The sequence below is a fragment of the Phacochoerus africanus genome, chromosome 2 (genome assembly GCF_016906955.1).
Source record: "Phacochoerus africanus isolate WHEZ1 chromosome 2, ROS_Pafr_v1, whole genome shotgun sequence".
NCBI lineage: Eukaryota > Metazoa > Chordata > Mammalia > Artiodactyla > Suidae > Phacochoerus > Phacochoerus africanus.
The window spans coordinates 37956975-37981877 of record NC_062545.1 but is presented as its reverse complement, the minus strand read 5'-3'; the positions used below and the strand labels follow the sequence as shown (position 1 = coordinate 37981877).

General features: G+C 40.8%; 1 protein-coding gene across 1 annotated transcript in view; it reads right to left on the bottom strand.

Annotated features, from left to right (window-relative positions):
* The window catches only part of LOC125120625 (translation initiation factor IF-2-like), a 140280-nt gene that overhangs the window by 23974 nt on the left and 91403 nt on the right, over positions 1 to 24903 (bottom strand). Inside the window, exon 3 of the mRNA XM_047769130.1 lies at positions 24723 to 24848. Coding sequence (XP_047625086.1) covers positions 24784 to 24848 — 65 coding nt within the window. The 3' untranslated portion in view covers positions 24723 to 24783. The remainder of the gene's footprint in view (positions 1 to 24722; positions 24849 to 24903) is intronic.

The window sequence follows — 24903 nt, the reverse complement described above, 5'->3', positions numbered from 1 at the left end:
TTATGTCACCCTTCAAATATAACTTAAGACATGGGTAATTAGCAGTTCAAAGAAACCACCAAGTTCTTGGGTTCCAGGTCAACAGGTAAAGTTATGAGAATGATTTATTCCCCTTTTCAAGTATCATATACAAACAAGCAAATGAAAGTAGTATTGATTGTTTCCTTCATAACCTTTGTTTTGTAATTCTGAAGGCGACTGAGTGAAATAATCTTGTCTACGTCTGCCAGCCACTCATAAAACCAAAGTTTGCCACTTTTCCCATCTCCAAAGAGAATCACATATCACTAGAGTCTGGAGCCCCAGACTTCAGATGCCACTAGACCATCTCATGCTCTGCAGAATTGTCATGAGGCCAAGGTGGAAGGTGTCACCTTGCTCCTTCCCAACACCTGAAGCACCAGAGGTCTGCATTTATTTTAGTTTTACAACTTTTGATTCTGCTTGAGGATTTCTTTTGAACAAAGAATACTGCAGAGTTTGAAATGATAGAAAACTACTGCCTACTGCTGTTTCAACACTTTAATTTTATAGACCCATAAATATTATATGACTCGGGAATTCCCACTCTGGTGCAGCAGGTTAAAGATATGGCATTGCCACAGCTGTGGCATAGGTCACAGCTGCAGCCTGGATTCGATCCCTGGCCCAAGAACTTCCATATGCCATGGGTGCAACCCCCCCCAAAAAAAAATTAAATGACTTGCCCAAAGTCACAGAGCTTCTCAGTGAACTTCTGACACAACACAGCACATATTGACTCCCTCAGGATAAGAGTATTAGGGGACGCCACTGGGGAGCACATCTGTCCTGACCACTGCTATATCCTCTGCATCTAACATACCCCACACCCTGGGGCAGGACTCAAGAGTCTGTGGGAAATAAATCAACCAGTCAGCTCTCCGCAAACATTTCCTGGACTATACAGAGACTCCTTAAGGAAATGTGACATTTTCTTAGACCCCAGTTCATTCTAAGTAAATGAATAACCAGTTAGAATAAACCCTCTTACCATTTTCTAAATGGAAGAAAAATGAAAAAAATGTTGCCATCACGTAAAAAATAATCAACACCCGAGAGAAATGTTTACATATATATGTGCCTCCTCCCAATCACATGTGAGTTCCTAGAAGTAACAATGGCATTTTTTCCCATAATAGACAGTTTTTACATTAAGTATCCCAAAACTAATGCTGGTCTTTCAGCCTGTTAAATTGCTCCCTCTTGTGGTCACTGAGAAAACATGTGCACTTTATTTTAAAATTTGGATATTCACTTTTGAGTTGGGTCTGCTTCTTATAACAATTATCTTCTCCCCTTTCTCTTAACATCTCCATTATACTCTGCTGTTTATCACACACACATGCACACACTATGATCTTTAAATAAATCTAATATTCCCACATCAAAAATATGGGGGCAAAAATTGATTCCTTCTCTATCCTTTGTTGATTCAAAACAATCAAGACTTTGGTTCTAAAGCATCAATGTCAGGGTGACAATATCCAGACTAGCAAAGGAGCACCTTTAACCGGGGTGCAATAAAGGAGTTGTGTTATGCAGAAAAACGATGCGATCCAGTAGATGAATAATATCCATGTTGTTTTAATCAGCCTCAGTGGAAAAGAAAGCCAGAGCATGCAACAGGAAGCAGAAGTGGTGGCATGTGCAGAAATGGTTACAAGAGAACATCTTCCATTTTGATTATTCTGCTTCTTCCAGTTCTGCCAGACTGTCCACCTATTCTGGGTGTTCTATACCCGTTTCCTCACCACCTCTCCCTATACTCACAATGATAATGACATGAGAAGGAGAGTAGCTACATGTAGAAAAATAAGATGCTTTTAGCGCCAACATACACACTCACAAAATAAAGCTGCTGGGATCCTTTAGTCCTATGAGAACAAGACAAAGAGCTGGCACAGGAGACAGAACTCTAAAAGCCCTCCAAAGCTGAGAAAAGGAGATGGTACATTCAAAGTTAAGTCTTTTGAGAAACGAGGCTGGCAGTGGCCACCTTCATTATGACCAGCTATGCCTTCATGGTGGAAATGGCATCTATTAGAAATAGAAGGCCAGGCTTGGCTATCTCCTTCTTAAGCAGCAGGACTGAAAAAAGCACTGCACCTCTGAGGAGGGCCACCAGGTACACAGAATGGAAACATCTGAGCGGAGCAGCCTTACACAGCGCCCTGAAAGAGCACCTTGTAAATAAGCAGCAAGGGCAAACCCTCAATCCTGTGTGACATTTAAATGAGGCTGTTCTAGCAGCAGGGCCCCAGGGAGGCCTCCTCCGGGATGGGTTGGCATTGTGTGGCAGGGAGTGAAGGAGGAACAAACTTAAAAGCTCACAGGAGGTGAGGTTTGTTTAAATAATAGAAAGTAATTAGGCTGAAGACAAAAATCAGTGATGGCATTTTATAATTACAATTAATTTAAAGGTTAATTTCCTTTGGTGCTAAAAATCTTATTTAAAACATTTACCAGGAAAGGAAATGAGGACGTTACTATCAAGAGGCATAGAGTGCTTCTGGGAATCCATGCCTATTATCACTGGAAAATTAGGTTAGGCCCAAAGTGGGGATTTCAATTCATTTCTGTGTATAATAGATGGCGGTCAGGCCTCAGAGTCAGCAGGGTTGGCTGGGGCAGCACCAAGATTTGCATTTTGTGTGTATTTGTTTATGGGATTAATTGCAAACGTTTCCAACAAAGGAGCCTAGTTTATACAAGAGCAATCCTGACACAAAAAGAAAATTGGATATGGATTGCTGCCTTTGTAACTAATGAAGTTGATGTTAAAAGAATTCCCAAGAGCAGAAAGGCAAAGGGCCGCCCATAGTCACTCATCCAGACACCTTCTTCGCGGAGGCAGAGTGAATGAGGGTGACAATTTGTTGGCTGCAAACCCGTCAATCCTATTCGTCCTTCCCAGGGCCCACCTTTTTCATCCCTCTGTTTTCCAATTGGGAATTGTCATGTCTTAGGTCTCAGGTTCGGGAGACCCTATTCAGCAGTTCATCTCCCTGGAAACTTGTTTCATAAAATCGATGCATAGTAGTAGTAATGGCCGCAGGGGAAACAATGCCTTTGCACTAATTTTTCCCACTCATTATACCTTTGCAGATTTGTTCATTGAAAATACTTCTCTATATGGCATTGTGCAGAGCACAGAGCTATGAACGATGTCAGCAATCATCCATTTTAGTCCCCTCATTTTACAGCTGAGGAAAGGAACACTGAAAGTGCTTTGCTCCAAGTCAATCATTTAGAGGCAGCATTGGGAGCAAAACTTTAACGTCTCCTGACTCCAGGTATACTTTCCACAACCCTTCACTGTAGGACTATGTAGATTCTCCCAACACGCTTGCAGAGGGATGAGGCAGACACCATCTTTGCCCTTCTGAAACTTACAGCCAGCACACCGTTCACATGAGGAACTACACCAAAGCTTCACACAAGGAGAGCACTGGGGCGGGGGGAAGTACCCTGGGGATGACTTGTCCAGTTAAAGAGCAGGAAATTCTTCCCTGAGGGAATGACATTTCCACTGAAGCCTAAGGGATGAATCAGAAGAATGCAGAATTGAACAAAACAGATGTCTTTTAAAAGAGAACTCTCTCCACCCCTGTCGACCAAATGAACATCATAGTTCACACAGAATCATCTTTGGTGTTTTTAAGTGAACCCATATAGCAAACAGTTTTGCCTTTCCCACATAGCAGTACAAATATTGAGTAACAACTGGATGTCCTCATACCTGAAACTATTGTTCTATAACAATAATTCATTTAGGTTTAGTCCTTTCTGGAGACTGCAAAATAATGCAAAGATTATGTGAGCAAAAGTTACAAGGGGAGAAATAGTCCCCCAACTGGTTAATTTGGGCATGCATTTTTTCCTAAATATGTATACACTGACGGGCCCGCACCTTAATTAAAACCACTTCATTGAAATGGGCTGTGCGTTCTAAATAAATCCTGGATGCCAGCTGAGAAGACATACCCAACCATGTCTGGCTAACTCACCTATAACTTGTAATAACCACCCTCTCCAACTTCAACTGAAAGGCATGTATCATTGAAAACCATTCTAAACAGGGGAGAACAAAACAGACCTGAGAATCGAATCTGCCTAAATGGCATGGCACAAACTTTAAAATAAAGTTTGCCTAGTCACCTCCTCATTTTCTGCATACAACTCCACATCTATTGGAAGTATTAAAGACATCACATCATGATATGTAGTTTTCTGCCTCTACCTTTACAATTTCTTGAACTTCTTAGCACCCTTCTCACCACTAAGTTCATCTACCACCTTGGTTCCCCCTTTATCAAGGAGGCCAATTTGGATCACCCTCATTCTGGAGGAAGCAGCTTTCTCTAAAATCATTTAGGAGTTCCCGCTATAGCACAGTGGATTAGGAACCTGACTGCAGCTGGTCACTGTGGAGGCGAAGGTTTGATCCCCAGCCCAGTGCAGTGGGTTAACAATCTGGTGTTGCTGCAGCTTCTGCAGAGGTCACAGCTGTAGCTCAGATTCAGTGCCAGGCTGGAGAACTTCTATATGCCGCTGGAGCGGCCATTAAAAAAGTGTCACCATTCTAAAATTCTCTGCCTGACTAAACTGTCTTTTCGCCCTCCTTATTCTCCTGCCTCTGTCCTGGATAAATCTTTCTTCATCTTTATTTAGGAGATTCCATCCACAGGAACCTTTCTTCTAATCATCCAGCTCCTGGATCAGCTGTGGCAATGATGCTCCTATGCATCTTATGCACTCTTGGTTCCCTGCCTTGTTTTCTCTTCCCTCATGCCTGAGTTTTCAATATCCTTCCTGGCTGAGGCTCAGATGAAGTTTCTCCATTTCTAATCCTGGGCTGCTGCACATGGCTGGAGAGAGAGTCCCTCAAGGCAGCTGGACGGTCCCTCCAGCTCAGCAGTGCTGTTGCTCCTCTCCTGGCTGTGTGCCACATCCCCCACAGGACCAGTTTCAAGCCTCTCCACATTTCTTAAGCCTAATACCAAACCTGGGAAAACCAAACCCCTTCTGTTCTTCCCTCAGAACCTCAACAATTCTCCATACTAACAATTATCCTTTTATCTTCATGAAACCTTGCCCAAATCCGAAAGAACAGTTGAGCTTTTCCTCTCCAAAGCAATCCCCCCACTAGCATTGGCCTCATCTCCTCTGCCCAGTCAAGAGGTAAGCTCTTGGTGTCTCCATTCTTACCCACTCCACTGGATTATTCCTCTTATAGATGGTAGAGTTCAAGCCTCATAGACCACAAACTATGCCAGGCCCATCCTCTCAGGATGCAAAGCGATTTTCAAAAACAATTGAAATATGGAAATTCTGCTATATAATTTAAAATACATAAAAATCTTCCCTCTTTTCCATGTTATGTCAAATAGGCTATTCCTGCTGCTTGTTAGGTCCCATTAACCAAGTGGGCATTCGAAGCGTTTCCATAAACCTCCCTCCCTCAGCTCTTCCCGGCTTCTACTGACGACATCGACACTTATGCCACTCCATATAAAATCCTAGAAGTTCTAGCAAAGTTTTCTTTGAGGCTTAACTCCACTCTCTCACAGCCTGAAAAATTCTTATCCCTTCAGTAAAGAACCTAAAAATTCATTTTAGGAGTTCCCTCATGGCTCAGTGGGTTAAGGATCCTGTGTTGTCACTGCTATGGCTCTGGCTACAGTTGTAGCATGGGTTCAGTCACTGGCCCAGGAATTTTTTGGCAAAAAAAAAAGCATTTTAAAGCATAATTTGAATCATTGTTTTTGTTTAAGTCCCTTGCTAGAAGAGATGAAATCCCAAATCTACTATTTGTACATGTGTGTATCCATAAAGCACATGCATCTAAGGGCTATATACATATAACTCCATGAAGTTGGAATTATTATCCCCACTTCAGAGGAAAAAAGTAAGGCTCAGAGCAATCATGACCTGCTTATGGGTATGATGCTGGTAAGAAGGGAAGGCACACTGGAGTCTAGGTCTTCCGGCTCCCAAGCCCTGGTCTTTACTTCAGTTTCCCTGTGATGTAGCCAATGATGGCCTTAGATTTTTAGAAGGCAATTCCATAGCAAGATCCTGGTCTCAGCAGAAAACTCAAATCTCACTTACGATATAGGCCTCACATAGAACTGGTGAAATAGACAAGAGCAAAAAGACAACAGTTTATCAAGTGGAAACCTAATGCAAATAAGTTTTTAGGACAGCTTAAGGGGATTACTCAGAGGATCTCTAAAGATTTCACTACTGTGCCATTGAAGTGATTTGCTTTCTGCTTTTTTGTTTTAGCACATGTGAAAGTGTTACCAAGTTTAAGCTACTGAAAATCCATTTCTGCTACAAGTAAGAGAGAAACATAGAAAATAGGACCCTAAGACCCTAAGACCATGCTGTTTGCTGAACAAGGTTAGGAAGAAAAGCATCTGCACTGATTCAGCTAATAAGTCTCATTTCATTCAATGCCTGCTTCACCCATCAGAAGCTCTCTGTGCTGTCACACTTTAGTGACATTTCAGGCAACAGACTGAAGTGCTCCTACAAAAGGCTGTGTTTCCCTAATCAAGAGGGGAAAAAAAAAAAAAAAGCTCGGAGTCCATTCAGAGGTATGGGTCCAGAATGAGCACATCAAGCTCACACAGGAAAAGCACAAATGCTGCCACCAAATCAGTCTTCGAGGGAGGAAGGTGGGTCTTTTGAATTTGGCCTGTGGATGGTTATGCTCCAAATTCCTTTTCTGCAACTGGAGATAAGTACTCTTGAAATACTTACCTGCAGAGATAATGGATTTACACTCTTTTCACAGGCCCACACATTCTTTAGTGTCTTTCAATGAGTTCTTCCAAATATTTAGGCTTAGCTGTCTGCCTTTTAAAATTTCCCCTCATGGTCTGTTCCAGCTCCATCTCCGAAAGAGAATGTGTTGACTAGTGGCTTTGTCATTAATAACCAAGGTAGTGCTTTAGCGTTTTATATTATAATACCTCCCCTGCCAACATGCATTTTTTTCTAAAAGTGGTTTTAGGTTCACTGAACTCAGTGTTCATGATTAAAAGGTTTAAATAAAAGGGAAGCTCACAACAGGGAACATTTGAATGAAGAATATTCGAAAAGCATTTTTTCCTCTTCCTTGGTAATTTCTAAATTCTGCTATTGTTATTAAATCAGTGGTTAAACTGATATGGCACTTTACTAATTTAAAATAATTAGACCTCCTTGTGCCTCCATAGTTCCATAGATACAAACACACCCATATCGCAGATAGGAAAATTAAGGCAAAGATAAAATGCTGCGACAATCACAAAAGAAAATGGTAACATTCCCGAGTTGTCTTCAGAGGACCAAAAGCAAATCACTCCACAGAGGCAAAGTTTTAAGTACAAATTTTATCTTCTCACCTTCAACCCCATCATGTGACTCTGCTTAGGGATGCTATGAACTGGCCAGAAAGAAAAGTGTTTTTCCTACCAGTTTATCAACATTTGCAGCACTTGACAGCATCCATCAATGGATGACCCTCTCTCCTTAGCCATTTTGATGCTAAAAGATGTCCTAGCCTCGTTTCTTCTACCCTTCTAGACTGAGAAGGCTTCAGTGGTGGCTCCTTCCTATATAGGTATCCAAAAGGTGGTTTCTCTCAAAGGACCCAAACACCCACTGATAGTCTAAATCTTCTATAAAAGGTCTTTGTTATTATTCAAGGCCTTATGGTGAAATGAGTAATGCACTCAAATTTCACTTTGAAGCATGGAAGATGCTGGTAAAACTTCTATCAGTTGCCTATTTAAACAGTCTAAAGAGTCCACTAAATATGGCTTCTAAGAACCCAACACTGTTCTGAAGCTACTGTACTAAATAGTAAATTTCATGCGATTTACACTATAGTGATGGAATCAACAAAAAGGTAGGTTCGTCACATGACAGGTGAAGGTAGCTTTCTTGTGCTTAACTGAAACCTAAGAAGAAATTCACAGAAATTAATCTAAAATCCCAGCAAGGCCCAATTTGCTCTGCACCAATTACATTTCCCTTTTTCCAAGTGTTTCTTGGTCCTTGCCGCTTATATGTGCCACTTATAACTTACCCACCGGGAGTCCAAATGAAGCCAACCACCACCTCCCTCCCTCTTTTTTGTTCTGTTAAAGGCAGCAACTTTCTCCTAGACAACAAAATTGAGCCATGAGCCAAACATCTAGATGTAGTCACAATTACTTAGAGAAGTACAAAATGTTTCATGACTCCCATTGTTCAGAAAAGTTCTACAATATTTAGTAGCCTCTTTTAGGGCCTAAATAAGTAATTAACAGAAAACAGACCAAAAATGGTATCGAGGGTGTTCAAAAGATGTAAACTGATGTAATTCAATTTTGAGAGAAAAACATTTCTTCTACTTAAGTGCTTCACAAACACAGCACTCCAAAGAGTTCCAGATGTGGTTGAAGCACCATTCTGTAAAAGATGATAGACTTGGTTCTTTGCTAGACTGACCACCACACTCTCAACCCCAGTGATCCACTGGATCCAGCTTATTCCTATTCCTTCCCTTTAGGCAGGCATCCAAACCATTAGAGCATGACTACACATGGAAACTGATCTTACATAAATTCGTTGGCTATGAACTCAGGCATGTACATAAAATATACAGAAAGTGTACCCTTCGATTCTGGTTGAAATTTGAATGCCCTCTCACAAGTGAAATGGTAAAAATCCATCCCGATTACATTCAGGTCTTTTCTCACCTTGGTTTTGTGTCACCTGCTGTGGTTAAGTGAGGACTGTTGTACTATTCCACATTTGACCAGAAGAGAGATTCTGGCTTGGTAAAAGTGTTATCATAATGAAAAAAAAAGTGAGAAATAGACATGGAGGCACCTTGAATGAATATTACTAAATGAAAGAAGCCAATCAGGAAAGGCTGGATACTGTAGAGGAGTCCAACTGTATAACATTCTGGAAAAGGCAGAAGTATGGAGACAGTAAGATGATCAGTGGTTCCTAGAGATTAGGGGAAAGGGAAGGATAAAAAGGCAGAACACAGGGTTTTTAGGGCAGGGAAATTCTCTATGATACTAAAACTGGATACATGCATTATGGATTTGTCAAAACTTATAGAATTTAAAACACCAGAAGTGAATCCCCATGCAGACTCTGGACTTTTGGGTTATAATGACATGTCAATGTAGGCTTATCAGTTGTAACAAATGCTCTGTGCAGAAGGATGTGCACATGTGGTGCAGGGGGTTATGGGAACTCAGTACTTCTCACTCTTGCTGTGAACCTAAAAAAGTCTATTTAAAAAGAAATCAGATTTCCCCACTAAACAGACATACATCACGGACTTTGTTACTTTCTGCAGTTTCTACCTGGATATTAAAAGGTAAACAAAAACTAGTCAAAGCTAAAGCTAAGCCAGAAGAGTAAGATATTATGAAAAGTAAAGATAACCTCTAGCATCCTCAATCTCTAGCTTCCCTTCTTTCTCTCTGTCATCTACTTGTCAGCTTTTTGTTGTTTTGCCTCTTTCAGCCCTGCCATACAACCATCACTTCCAGGAAAAGAAAAAAAAACTTTTTACAGTACTCATTGTTTCAGTGACTGTTGCTTCCAAAATGTAGTAGGGTAAAACAACATTATGCTAGTGGATTCTTTGGTTAAGAATTCAGACAGGGTACAGTGAGAATGGCTTGTCTCTGACCCCTGATATCAGGGGCCTCAGCTGGGAACACTCCAGCACTGGGTTGACACAACAACTTGGGGCTTGAATCATTTGGAGGCAGTTTCTCACATGTCTGAGTGTTGATGCTGGCTATCAGCTGGGACCTCAGCTAGCCTGTCAGCTGAAATCACATCCAAGAGTTCTCCATTATCTCTCCATGTGGGCTAATGTAGGTTTGGCGGCTGTGTTCCAAAAGAGAGCATCCCAGAAGAGCAAAGAAAAAGTGCATGACATTATCTTGATCTAGCCTTGGAAGTCACATAGTGTCACTTCTATACTTTATTGGTCAAAGTGGCCACAAAGTTCTACCTACCTTCAAAATGTAAGGTTACATTGTAAGCAGATATGGAATAGGAGATAGCGTTGTAGCCATTTTGGTGCAATCTACCACAGTAACTCTTGTTATATCTCATCGCCTTAAATATCTACACATGCATTGCATTTAGATGTTTAGTTAGACAATTGGAAATACAGATGGTGGAGCAAAGTCTATTTGAGATTATAAACCACATAATGGCAGGGACAGCCATGTTGAGTTAACTTACATGAGCTCCACCACAGCACCTTGTAGCTGACAATCATAGGATATGTTATTACTAGTGCTGCAGCTGGTGATAGATCCATGCACTTGAGCGATTATTTTTACATGTATAATGTGTTGCAGGAAAAACACACACTAACCAAAAGATATATCACATCTTTATTGTACAAGTGAATTTTATTACTCCAGTTAGGTCTCGGTTGCTTCAAAGGAGTATATAATTTGTTCTTCCAAGTGAATAGATTCTTGTAAAGCAACAATTGAATCTCATTATTGGGAAGGGGAATCACAGCCTTGAAGGAACTATCTTTCCACAATTAGCTATTCCTGGTTTCACAAGATGATTAAAAGGTTTATACTGGTTATCTCTGTAATATGGATTGTGAATGGTTATCTCTTTTTACGTTAACTAAGGCAACTGTCCCTTTGCAGTTGATTTCATAGGTGGCTTTGACTCTTATGGCTATCAGGGGCCTCAGAAGACATCTCATTTACAACTACAGCCTATGTACATGTAAGTACTTTATTTGGAGGCATCCTTCTGGGATACTTAAAACTGATTAAGTACAGGTCATTGTGACACAGCAGATGATGTGCAGCTTCCCTCCAGTCATATACTTCCAGTATTTTCTTTTGCAATGTTTTCAGATAATTCTGATGACATTTCATGCATAATTTAAGGTTTATCAGAAAAGCCATCTCAAGTCTTACATAAGTAACAACTACATGGCTAAAAACCCAATATGCGATTTCTTTACCCAAAAGTTGTATATTTTTAAAGTGATAACGTTGTAGGTAGTTATGTGTAACTATGCGAACCATACGTTCTGGTTTTCCCAGTATAGTCTCAATTTACATGGGTTATCCTGGTGTAATTATTACCAGAACTCCCTACTACTCTTAAAAATGTTCTCATTTAGATAAGTGACAAGTTTATCACCTTAATTATATCTAAGGCTTAAAATTTTTAAGGCCATTAATACTCCTATCATTTTTCTGGTGTGGAAAGGCAAAGTGAAACCAGAATATTAACACTGAAACTTATCAGACCCTTAACTCTAGCACTCGAGAGCAGACATACAATCAGAGCCTGATTTTTATATCTGTGTTTAGGCAAATTCCCTTGGATAACAACTGATAACAAATTCTATATATCAGCATCAAGTGATATGCTGAATTGCAAGCGAAGATCAAAATAGAAAGTAAGATTCCAATTCATTTTGAAATGTGAGCTTCTCTTTGAAGATATGTGTTTGTCATCGTTGTCCTCCACCATTGAATCATTTTACCTTTTAATATTGTTAGTGTGTTAGGATAAGTGTGATTGGGGGAAGTTTCTCCTCCAGAGAGATTAAGGTAATGCTTATATATCCCCCCCCTTTTAAGCTTCTCTTTACAAATAGAACGATCTATGCATCACGACTGCATTGTGTGTGTCTCTTGTAGTTCCCCCAAAGCATTTGGTAACACCACTCATAAAAAAGACTTCATCAGTTCAGAAATCAGCCAATACTATATGTCACTCAAAGCATCCTTTCTGTAAACAGGGCACATCACACTTCCTGTCTTTTACATCTCCGCAACTACTGCCCTGACTCAGGCATGCACTACCTCAAGTTTCCCAGTCTATTTTAGAACCCCTATCTCATCTTCCATGTGACTGCCAAGTTAACTTCTTAAAGTACCACTATGTTAGGCCCCTGCCCCCAAACCATCACTGATTCCTTATTACCTACTGAACAAAGGTCCAAACTCTATCAGACTTTGCAAATCTGGTCTGGCCTCAATGTTCTATTGAGACATTTATTCTCTTCAACCTATAATAACTTGAGCCTCAACCACATGAAGATGGCTGGGAGACACTAGAAAAAAATGTAATGAGTAGGAATTGGCACCTGCTTCCTAAAGCCATCTATTGAGGGCAGAGTGTCCCATCTCTCTCCCTATCCATTCACCCCCCGCCAGCCAAATAAAACTCTTGACTTCTGCAAATGTGTAGTATTCTTTCGACACTTCCAAATTTCACTCTTCTATATCCCACTGTCCTTCAAAGTTGTATCTTCAAATATATCTCCTTTATGAAACATTTCTTAAATCTTTTTCCTGGTATTTTTATTTCACCCCATATTATAGTTGTATTTTTATTTATACCACACCATTTCCATCCTCCAAGAATAGACAGCTTAAAGAGTGATAAGACTATCATTCTTCAATACTCTAACAGTTTTAAGTTCTACTTAAAGACAAAGCAGAAAGAAGTGGCTAAGATGAACTACTGAAGGCAGACTGCATGAGATAAAAATGGTTTATGACCTTGGACATAAATTTATTTGAATAACTTCTCACCAAGCCTGTTTCCTCACCTGCGAGAGATGAGAGCATATGTCCTTCATAAAATTGTTCTGAATTTATATAAAATGCTTGTAGAGCATTACAACATGTGACATATCCTAACGAATTATTGGTTACATAGCATTGTTCCTATATTACTCAGAAAAAGAATTTATCGAGTCAGATATTAACATATACTGTATTTCCCAAAAGATTTCCTCCATAAATTGCATATATCAGCCCAAGTAACAATGTATTTGCGCTCAAGAGAAGACCATCTATAAGTCCTGCAATTACTTGTTTCTGACAGTATCACATAACTTATCACGTTACATTGCAGTCCGTATTAATGATCAATTTGAGCAAAACATAAGTGGGAAGTAACCACTATGTAAGGATCAGGTATAACATGAGAATGATAGTTTTACATAATCAAGAATAGTTTCAAACCAGACATTTATAATTCCAATGTGGCTTTGAAGACTCGTCAAATTTAATATCTAGCATGATATTCCTCGAAGACAAAACTTAATAGATTACTTTTAAATGCTAAACCAAAAAGTAATAATTTTTCTCCCTACTGCCTGGAAATGGTAAAATTACAAGCACATTCAAGTCTCACTGCTCATGAAATGAGTTAAGTGTTTAACAAGTCACTAGTCAAATTACTACTACCAACCCTTCTACAAAGCATCCTTTAGTGGACCTCAAGTACTGGAACACTAAGATTTTTTTTTTTCAGATGAGAAAACGGAAAGAAAAATAAAGATCATACAGCTTATTAGTTACAGGCCCAATTATCCACTAGTTTTGCTGACCCCTTAGTTCCCCCCCCCCCCCCGCCCCGCCACCTAAATTCTTAGATGGACTGTTAGTATGCGGACATTTCATTCCCAGATTTCATTTCTTTACTTTCTCACACTAACTTAGCTGCCATGGCTCCATACATGTCTGTACCCCTCCCCTTTTCCTACATTCCCTTTATTCCCTTTTGACTTCACATTCTGTGCTGTTGAATGAAGAGCTTTTTCAGCTGTGTAGCCTTTCAAAACAATCATTGGAAAGCCACTGCCTATTAAAACCCCATGGGACCCAAACGTTTATTCATGCATACACATCATCCCCTGCTGGGGTGGAGGGGTGGGCAGAGACCTGAGCATCTCCTTTGTCTTTGTTCTTTGGGGTGGACCTTCTCTCCTGTCAACCTGCCACAAATAAGTCTCAGAGTAATTTAGCATCATGGGCCAGTTTAAGTACCCGATATTATATAGCAACTGGAAATCAAAGTAGTTCCTTAGAAGGAAAGCAAATGCTTAAAAGCAAGGCACTTGTAGCTATGGGGTTTCCATTATACCCAGCAAATCTTCTGTGGCTCAGAGCCTGGACAAAGCTTCGAAAACACTGCCCTAACTGACCTCCGTTCACAGCCATATTTCACTTCTGTCGTCAATGACTAGACAGTCTTTTGTAAGTTAAATTGGATGAATGTTCTTCGTGTATAATTTTTCAGATTATCTACAATAGAAACGTTTTCACTCATTTGTCATGTAGTTTGATAAAGCTCTTTGAAACAAGTAACAGCTATGAAATTGCACAAAAAACATTCCCATGTCCGTGGGTAAATTTTCTAACAAACCAGCTGCTTTGACTACCCACTGACCCACGTGCCAAAGCAGGTGGAGGTCTGTTGGGCTCCCTGAAGTGTGAGAACATCCCATAGAATATCAGACCACATTTGAAAATATCTCATTCCCTCTGGCAGCCTGATTGCACAGCAATATGTAGTCATTCGTCCCCAGAGAATGGATTTTAAGTTACCGTTAAGTGGCCTTTCTATCCAGAAGGTTGTACTGAGGGAAAAAAAGGAGAACTGTCTATTTAAAGCACAATTTGGGCTTTGGACTTTTTGGCGGGGGGTGGGGCTTCTCTTGTGCTTGGAGAGGTAAGAAAATGTGCTGAGCTCTTCCCCTTGATTAAAAAATCTCTCTATCCCCCCCCCTCTCTCTCAGGTCGAAGTAATACAAATGGCTTCAGTACATCAGCTCCTGGACCCCTCAAAGAACTTGTTTCCCAGTGGCCTCCTGCATTTTTTGAAGAGCAAGAAGCAACTGAGTTTATATATATATATACACATATTAACAAAGAAACAGTCTTCACATACACTGGGACACACACACAATTATACTTGGCCTCCTCTAACTGAAACAGATAAACATGCAGGACATGCCCTGTGGTGGATTTCCTGAAAGCAGGCTGCTTTCTCCCAGGCCTTTGGAAAGTTCCTGAGGAGACGTGTTGGTGCTCTCTGCTGGCCGACACTAACTCCTCTGCAGCTCAACCAGTCAGCCTCCCATAGCTGCAAAGTCATCCAGGGCACATTAGCTTGAGAGCCCCGTTTTCTAGCGCACCATGTGTCTTGATAGCGCCACAGCTATGAAGGCAATGTAATTGCAAAGACAAAACATGCCATGACGACCTAGTAACTGAAGTCTGAAATGGCAGGTTGTTTGCCCTAAAGGCTAGACCGTACATACTTGCCTTAACCCACCTAAGTTGTGCGCTTGAGAACCTCAGCGCATACATCCCCGAGTCACTTCCTTTAGGCTAACACACTGCTATTAATTCCGAATGGGTTTGAGTCTATGTGTCTCATGTCAAGAAACAAGACTGTCTAGCTCAGCAGCTCCACTGTCTAAGAAAACTGCCAGCTGTCAGCAAAGTGCTTCTACCATTGAGCCTCCATGGTGGCCAAAAAGAGACCAGTAATAACAAGTTGTAATCATCATCTTTATAATTCTTCAAAGTCTTCAGAGGAGGTTGAGTGGGACAAAATAAAATGTATTAATCTACTAAACTCATTAATCTACCGGAAGCAGAGATCAGAAATGGCTTAATTCTAACCAGTTTTATTTATTGCACTCTAGGTGCTTTTTTAAGTATCTACAAATGTCTTTTACTAACAGAAACAGCTGTGGATTTCTATCAACAGAGGCCAACTGAATATGTATTAGCTATGTTTACTCTTTTATATCTAATTCAAATGGAAGACCCTATGTAGATGAACTTTTTTTCCTAACTTCAGCGTACGAGATTATTTTCTGGGTGGGCGGGGGGAGCAGTAGTTAACCTTGGTGAAACATTTGAGATCTTTGTGGTATTTGGGGGATCTGTTGTGTGTTAGAGTGTATTTTAATCCTCCTGTATTATTGTGGCAGAAAAACTGTGCTGTTAACGTAGTTGGCAACAAGATGCCTTTGGAAACTTAATAGTAGGTCAATGTGTTTATGAAATATTCTGAATTCTAGAAAATTGTTTTATATATTCAAGCATTCTTTGGTTTTCATGAGTGAAACATAATTAGCTCAGGCTTGTCAGGAACTCAGATGAGTTTTGGGGATCCACCTGAGATAATAAGTTCAGTATTTTTCCAAAAGTAATAATACGCCATCCTTAAATGCAGTGAAATTGACTTGAAAAGTTAGAGATTGGCATGAAGCAACTTTTTCCTCTTGGTTTCTATGAGGTTTGTTACTGGGCTAACCTACTTTGGATATTAGCTCATCCAAATCTACATTAATCAGTCCCATTCCTGCGTCTGCATGGATGTCTGATCTACACACACATGAATTTGAAAATGACAAAGGGACAAAGGTTACTATTAGAACATAAACTACAAAAAAGGTTCCAGCACATGTGCTTGAATTCTCAGTGGTCTATGTTTGTCCATATATACATGTATAGAACATGTCAGTGAAACCTCACTTTAGTGACATGCATGTTAAGTGTATGAGAAACTTTACCAATGTTATCGTCCTTTGATTCTTAATATAAATACTATACATGCCGGAAACTAATGTGACTATTAATGTGACTACAAAATGAGGTTTCACTGTACATTCCTGCTGGGATGCAATTCCACCTTATGAGACATGTATATGGATTAATAAACCTTCATATTCCTGCTTTAAGTTGCAGCCAAGTTACCATCTATTTACTATCATCACGACCCAAATTTTCAAAAACAGTTGTTGACTACTAAGAAGGATTCAGTGGACAGGGAGCACAGTCATGTGATTCTATCTGGGAATAAACATCGAAGTTGTACAGCTGTATCCTCCTCAAAATCCGGTGAAGAATGCTATTTTTCTAGGCTGAGCTTTTGTTATAAACCTAATATTCAGAAGGCAAGAGTTACAATCCTGATGTGTCCTTTTTTTCCGTTTGTTAATTCTGAATGTATTTTTAACAGAGTGATTTTTTTGACTTACTAGTGTAATTTGCATTTTAAAAATAAATGGAAAAACAATCAAGTTTCTGAGCCATCCCTGAAAGCCCTTGTTCCTTCTCAGAGTGTATTTGAGTAGGTCATTGACAGGGAAACCCTAGTTCACTTACAAAGTCAGTGTTTATGTTCTATGCCGTAGAGGGATGTCTTAGCAGTAAAAAGGAATTGCCAGGTCTTGGCACCACTTTAGCTCAGTCATAGGTAGCAGGTACTTTCATTATCTACTGACACAGTTCTTTTACAAGACTGCCTGGAATAGACTTGCTGTCATTGGGAGAACTGCTTTTTCCTCCTCTATCTGAAATTGATAGTTAGCATCCGGCTAACAGCTGACCAAGGGCACTATACTAAAAACCTTTGGTTAACTTAGGGTTTTTTTTTTTGGTATACCAATTTAAAATACTCACGTATTGCCCCTTTGATGATATAGTCTTTGATGACAGGCAAGTAGAAAAGACCACCCCCTGGCATTTGCAATAGAATGGCCTTAGGTTTAACTGAGATTTTCCGTACGTGCTCAAGGGAGAGAGGGCTCAAGCTGTTCCAGGCTGATGATGGGGTTACATTCTACCTCTTAATCCTACTCCTGGGGGGCACGCTAGCCCCCCAGAAGCCAAACTCCAAAATTGAAAGGCTTTAAGGCAGCCTTCCAAGAAGTTGAAGGTCAACTTGCAGCATTTCACTCCCGGGCCACATGGCGAGAGCCTTGCCTACTTTTCAATTTTGTTCCCTGTGTGAGATGTATCAGATTCAGGTTTATTGAAGGAAGTGTGGATGATAGTCAGGATGTTGCGTCCTACTGTGAGGGCAAATGCGCACAAGGTCTCAGTTGCGTAAAAAGGCAAAAGCGAGTAGATCAACCCTACACAAGTTCCTTACTCGGGAGCTCTCCATTAAAGAAGGTATGCATTTGGTAAATAACAGGGGATACCAAGCTCTTCACCTGGTAGCTACTAAAAAACCATCCCTGATACAGTGAAGCAACTATCCAAAATATTCCAATATAACAAGTAGTCAATTCGAACTCAGAATCTCATTTTAGATTGATCGTATTGTAGAACAAACCCATTCATTACAGAAACAGTAAACTAAGGCCCACAGAGGTTAAGAGATTGCATTTCAGGTATAAACTGTGAAGTTGAGTAAATGCCTTGCCATTCTGCAACAAATTCTAGTATGGGTACTCTGGTCAGAATAGAGTGAGCCGCATCCTGGACAAGTGGATTTGTCAAGTGACTCTGGACTGTGTAAGTCAAGTGAACACTGATAAGGAAGAATATAAGATCAGAAAATGCCTCTGAATTGTGTATTGACTTCAGTATAGTTTCAATGTTAAATATACCGTGTCAGCTGAAGAAAATTCACAACCTAAAGTTGAGAATTAGGATTTATTCAGTGGATTTTCTGAGGACCTAAGCCTGGAAGAAAGCCTCTCAGGGCTAAAAGGACTGCTCCGAAGAGTGAGGGGAGGAGCCAGAAGAGTTTTGCAACAAGAACTAGGTAGTCAGAATATCAAAAGATTGCTGTTCAGATCAGACATTAAGTTCAGTGCTTTTCAGTGTATGAAAAGGTCCGAGAGGCTGGGCTCACTGAAGTCATTCTTTTGATAGGCACTTTTTCTAGGGCCAGTATCCTGCTTTTCTCCATCCCGAATCCCTTCAGGATGCAGTCAGGAGCCACTGGCTACTGGCTTAATGGCCTCAGCATCCTTTGTTTACTGGTAATGGCAAGCAACACTTTTCATTTACATGTTACTGTTATATTAGAATATATACCTATATATCAACATGTATTTGATATATTCTTATCGTCAATTATGTTCATTTTCAGGGTTAGAAGTTTTTCTATTTTTTAGATTAGTATTAGGTTAAGATTACTCAAACTGTTCCATCCCGAGTACATGATCAAGATAATCTTCCTTCAGACATTATCAGTCTTATGTAACATTATGCCACTCCATGCTTATACTCAGGAAGCTTTGATAGCAAGATCCTTATGCTATAAAAATGAAGCCCAAATTATTCTCATCACATGCGAATCTCTGCTTTGGATCCATGTTCAATCCTCTTTTCATTGTATTACATCTACCTTCCCCCCATTCCCAAGGCGGGGAGTGGGGGGAATCTATGATTGATATATTATGTCCAACTTAAAACTGTTCATCTCTTGAAAACATTCACTTTTAATAGCTATGAGAGCAAAATCTCCAAGACATATACTCTATGCCTTTTTAATTCGAAAAAGTTTGAACCAGAGGATATATTCAAGGGTCTCATTAACCACTGAGACTCGCACACAAGTTTCATGAGCTATGACTGCTGGTGACCTCAAAGAAAATGTAGGCGAGTTCCTCCTAGAAGGGATAAAGACGGGTCTTTTTATATTCTCTAGAATTAGAGATTGTTTTCCAAAAATCCTTAAAGATCACGGAGTTTAAGAACAAGTGAGCTTAAAATTTTGATGGGTATTGAAAGTTGATTTCTGTAGAAGATTCAGAGGAAAAATCCTTGTATAAGCCACATGTTGTTCTGACACAGTTTAATCCACTATTAAAAATCGATGTAAGCCTTTTCTACCGTGAGAGCATAGAATTGTGGTACCTTAATAATAAAATGGGTGTATTTTTAACCTCTCCTTCTACCCTCATATGAATTTAAGCTGCAACAGCAATGAAATAAAACAATTCCCCCAAAAGATTGCAAATTGATGCTGTCACCCAAGGATGATGGATTGATTCAATTAATCAGTAAGTCTTATTCTAAGAGTCCTTCAGGGAGTTATTTACCAGAGGCATACCCTATTTGTTCCCCTTCTGTGCGCCTGTCATTTTTCTTCATTATTCTTCTAGTTTTACTTGCTATATCCTTTGGGGATATGTTGATCTCCATGTGCAGAAGTGTTTCTGCACACAGCTGTCTAGACATAAATCTTGCAAGCCTCACACTGGAGGCCACCAGAACACCTGAGCCTCTTGTCACTGTCAGACTGACCAAGACGCTCAGGATAGTCAAACAAATGGACACGGAGTTATGAATGGTAAGTCAATGGGGAAATATTAAATTGAATTAAAACTATGAAAAACCCTCTTATTGGCAAGGATACAACCACCTTGTGTTCCACACACCATGGAACTAGCCATCTCCAAAAGCAAGTAGGTAGGAAAGAGCCAGAGGGCTGAGGCTAATAATTCAGGGACAAAGCATATTCAAGTGTGCTGTTTCAAGAGTTGAAAGGCAAGTGCTCTTTTAAACATGAAAACGTTTCTTTCTCATGAGCAAAATCACCCTATCAGTTCACGTTGTGTGAAGAACTTAAGGAGAAGATGTCTGCAGAAGAGCATCAACGCTACATCTTTCTATTGAGGTGGACAGTTTGTGGGCCCCAGCGCAAAATGAAAATGTGGGACCCCTTGTTTAGAGAGTAGGAAAAAGTGCCGCTAGAGGTACTAAAATAGAGGGTTTTCCTGAAAATACTTTTATGTCTTAAGTAATAACTGTTACCCTTATTAATGGTTTATAATTTAATACATGTAGTCTCATAACTTTAAAGTATTAAATGGGATATGTTGATTGAGCATAAGATTTAACTCACTTTTCTACAGCTGTGTTTAAGTCATCAACATGTATGCTTTTAGCCAGTTCATTTGCAATCAATATAAAGGATCATCTTGGCAAATGCATACAATTGTTTGATTTTTAATTGAGACTTTCTGCTGATGTAGCTATTTCTGGAGCTGTGAAGAATTTTTTTAAAAAAGGTGACAATACTGAAAGTGTTTCTGATGAAAACTGAAATATGCTTTAGTTATTTGAGCTAATGGCTTGGAGGACAAGATTTATTCTCCTTAAGTCAGTTGTGTAATCTGACCTTTTTAAAAATTATAGTGGTATTTCAGTATTTTCTGATATTTCCTGTAACTTGTAGAGGTTGTTCGAGAAGCTGAACACGGCTTCATGATTTTCTGTAATTGAGAACACCTATTTGTATGTCTTACTGTTGTATCTCCAATTACAAGGAATTTTAAAGTCAGTCACCTTCCTAGTTAGTAATTTGTTCATTTGAAGTTCACAGGAAAATAGAGCTCTTTTCTGTCCACTGCTAGCTACAAACTAATTTCTGTGTAAGCCTGCATATGTTTTATAAGGTTGCAGTTTTCAAAGCCACAAAACTCTGAATACTTCTAAGAGCTGATATGCTTCATTGCAATATTCACGTGTATGCTTTTATCTATGGTTTACAACAAAGTTTACTGCCTGAGTACCAGCAGTTCCTAGTCCAGCGCTAAACTATATAGTTAGTGTTTGTGCAAAAGTGGCAGAGCAGGGATGGGCCCTCTTGGGGAATTGACAGACAAGTCGGCCTCTCACAGTTCCCAGGGCTGCCTGGGGCCTCTATATTCCCCGGAGGCATAGCAGTCATTTCTGCCACTACCACTGTCACCACTGCCAATCTGGACCCAGGTCCCTTCCTGGTCACCTGCTCAGCCAGTCCTGAGGCTGGCCGGGCCAATTGCTCGGCATGCTGTGCACTGTGCCCAGGGGCCCGAGGCCGAACCCTCAGGCACTGAGGCTTGATCAAAAACTTTCACAGGGGCTGTCCCCCCAGGGTACCTCTTCTGCTCACCATGTGCTAGGAAATATTAAGCATTTCATGAAGCGGATAGTAGAGCATTAAACCAACCACCAGACTCTGGAGTATGGGGGATAGAATGTGATACCCACCCCATAACCCATAAAGCTAGCCCTACTGTCAGAAGCCAAGGGTAAAGAATTTCTGCTTCTATCCCCACTTAGCACCATTTTGTTTGGAATAGAATTAAGATGGATGCATCGTACTAAGATTATTCCTGGGATTTTTTTCTTCCTTAGTAAAGAGTAACTGTTTCAAGAGAGTTTTAAGAGTTAGATATCCTGGATACTGAAACAGATTTGAGTACTTTTAGATCTCCCAATGAATTGGATCAAATACTGGTTATATGTATGATTAGTCAGGTTTTTTTTAATCACCCTTCCCAAAGATTGTTTGGATAATTGAAATCCCTCTCCGTGCATGGGCAACATGGCACGGCTGTAATTCAATCTAGTAATACAACTTTAAGAACAAAAGTTTCAACAATAACAAAGGTCGTTTCTCAATCCCTCCCACTAAAATTCTAAAGGATTGTTGAGATTAGTGGTAGTATATTGCCAAAACTTTTGGCATTGCAGCAGCAGAGAAAGCCTAAGTTTACAAGGATAGGAAGGAGTGAGGTTACAAATGAATTCACGTGGTTCCAGCATAAGAACAGAAGGAATAGAAACCTGCTGACAAGAGTAGAACTGGGTCTAAATTGGTTCTACACCAGTTCCTAGTTATGTTGCTTTTTCGAGAAAGACCGAACAGACAAGACACAAGGGTACACGTGTGTCGCCATGAAACACTGCAACTGGGATTAAGGTCATTTCCTTTTTGAAACATGAATCCTGACCAGAGAACTGTTGTGATTGATAAAGGGTGTTAAAAGCCTTTCCAGGTTAAGGGAAGAATGACCTGGGTTCACTTCATTAACAAGCTGAGTCTTAGAGTGGTGCTATTGATAAGGGGTATTAAATCCTTGCCAGGTTAAGGGGAAAAAGCGATCTGGGTTCAGTTTTAGTTTGTAACAAGCTCTTAGAGTGCTGTTTCAACCTGCACAAATACCCAAGTTCTCTGGCTCATGTCCTTGCTGACAGTCTGGTACCCAGAGAGCATTTCTGTGATAGGAGACAGCATAGCCCTGCTTCATTACGTTAGAGAGACATGGTCCCAAGGGCCTTCTAGGGGTCAGCTATGCTGATAAGCACCTCTCGCCACTTCTCATCTCCTTCATCCCATGAATATTCAATTGATCTAATTAGTAGGGTCTAGTAGAGAACAGATTGTGATTGCCGAGGTGGGGAGGGGTTAGGCGTTCGTGACCAGTAGATACAAACCACTATACACAGAATGGGTAAACAAGATCCCACCGGGATAGCACAGGGAACCACACCAGCCCACAATAAACCGTAAGAGAAGAGACTATGAAAATAGATCATCTATGTGACCAATACACAGCAGAAGCCAATACTAAGACAACATACATCAAAGGCATATAAAGGGACTAGTTTTAGTCACCCACTGCCCAGAAGGAACGGCATCCTAAACTTTGGAGAGAGCTGCAGCAAGATCCTTATCTTAGTTCCATCAAGTACCTTCTTACTGATGCTGTGTGGCTGGGTCAGAGGGGAGACTGGGCTGAGTATCCCCGATTAGCAGTTCAGGTCTGAGGAGCCACTTAGCCAACCTGCCACAACCCCAAGAGGAACAGATAAAGTGGCACCTAGAAGACAGCGCCTGGTGCTTAGGGCCCTGGAACAGCAGCCACTTCCCTGTCGCTCAGAAAAGGGGAGTAACCTAGATGCTGAAAGGCCTACAGGTCAGCACAGGATCTTAGGTTCATTTTATTTCACACACCTCCCATCCCACTCCCCCCCACCTCCAGCTTTCCTTCTCTTTATGGTCCTACTAAGGTTAGGCTGCTCTGATTCTCACAGAAGGCAGGCAATAATAACCCCAGTCCCTCAAAGTTCCCCATCTTCCAACCTACAAACTTTGCAGGAGAACACAGGTTTTCACAGTGATGTGGGGGAGTGAGAGGAGGAAATTTTAGAAACCCTGCTCTACTCTCCCTTGAGGTTGGGTCATTAGGGGCTCAGCCAGCTCTTTCTTGTCCTGTACTTCTGGAGAAACCAACAGTTTCACCTTAGAACCCGGGACTAAAGCTGTGCTATTCCCAGTTTTCTTTTGGGGAAGAAGTTTAGAAATAAGAGATTTATTGGTGCAAAGAGAAGTCTGCGGATAGCACCGGTGGAAACGGGCCAAGGCAGGCTTTTGTTAGTTCTGAATTCTTTTTGCTTTAGTAGGAGCGAGAAAGAACCAGAAGCAAGTAGGAGCATCTTCAAGAGAGAAAGAGCTGAACCTAGAAAGCCCAAGTTGCCAACTTGAAAACCAACATGCAGTAACCCACCACCCCCCTTCAGGAATACAGCTACCAGGGGGGCGGGGCAACCCGCCTTTTTATGCGCCTGCTCTCTTCCCACCCTCCCAGTTAACTGGAACTCCAGCCACCTGTGCCTGCAGCCCCTCACCTTCCCTGCCCCCATCAGCTGCCTGTGGGGTTGGGGGTTGGGTTTTCAGGGCTGAGGAGGGGCAACTGGGGTCTTCAGGAGCCTAGTTGGTGAGCGTGGCTAAGCAGGGTGGAGGAAAGAGGTTTGGAAAAAGTGGTCTGAAGTTCAGCAGTTTACTCTGAACAAGGAACCACTCAGGGGAGCTCCTTCTGGCCTTGAGGGAGGCATGTGGGAAGCATCCTTCCTGGAGAGAGGCCAAGGATCCAGTTGGGGTGAAAAATTTGGCCTTGCTGCCTGGGAATGCCTCAGTTTTAGCACTGAAAGTTCTGCACCCTGAAGACCCTCAGTTCTGGGCAAACTAGAAGCTGGTCACCCAAGCAGAGGAAGATATGGCCACTTCCCCCCCAACCCTCCAGGTTTAGAGCAGAACTCCACAATGCAGGGGCACGTAGACTGGCCTCCAACAATTGGCAGGGGTTCGTTTGAGAACTGTAAGGAAACATGCTGTTTTAATTAAATGTTTCTGAGTTTTTCTAAACCACTTAGATTGACAAACTACCTTAGACACTTTTCAACTCTGCTTGTTTAAAGACAGGAAGCCTTCCCTGTTCCTCTCAATTCAAGTTGTTTTAATGTTTGATAGAAAGGCAGAGTTTTGTGAGGTCTGCTAAGTGTGTATGTCTGTGCATTAGTTATGAACATACTCACCAGTTGTGTCCAGGGTGATTCTTACAGAAGTTTGATTATCCCCTATTTGAGGAGTTAAGTGTCAGGTTTTTCGTGTTAGGGTTCCATCCATGTGAAAGATGATTGGTATTTCCAAAGATGAAGATCCTACAAAGAGAATGTAAATAGTTAGAGTTAGGAATTTGGAATTTTAACTCTGCAA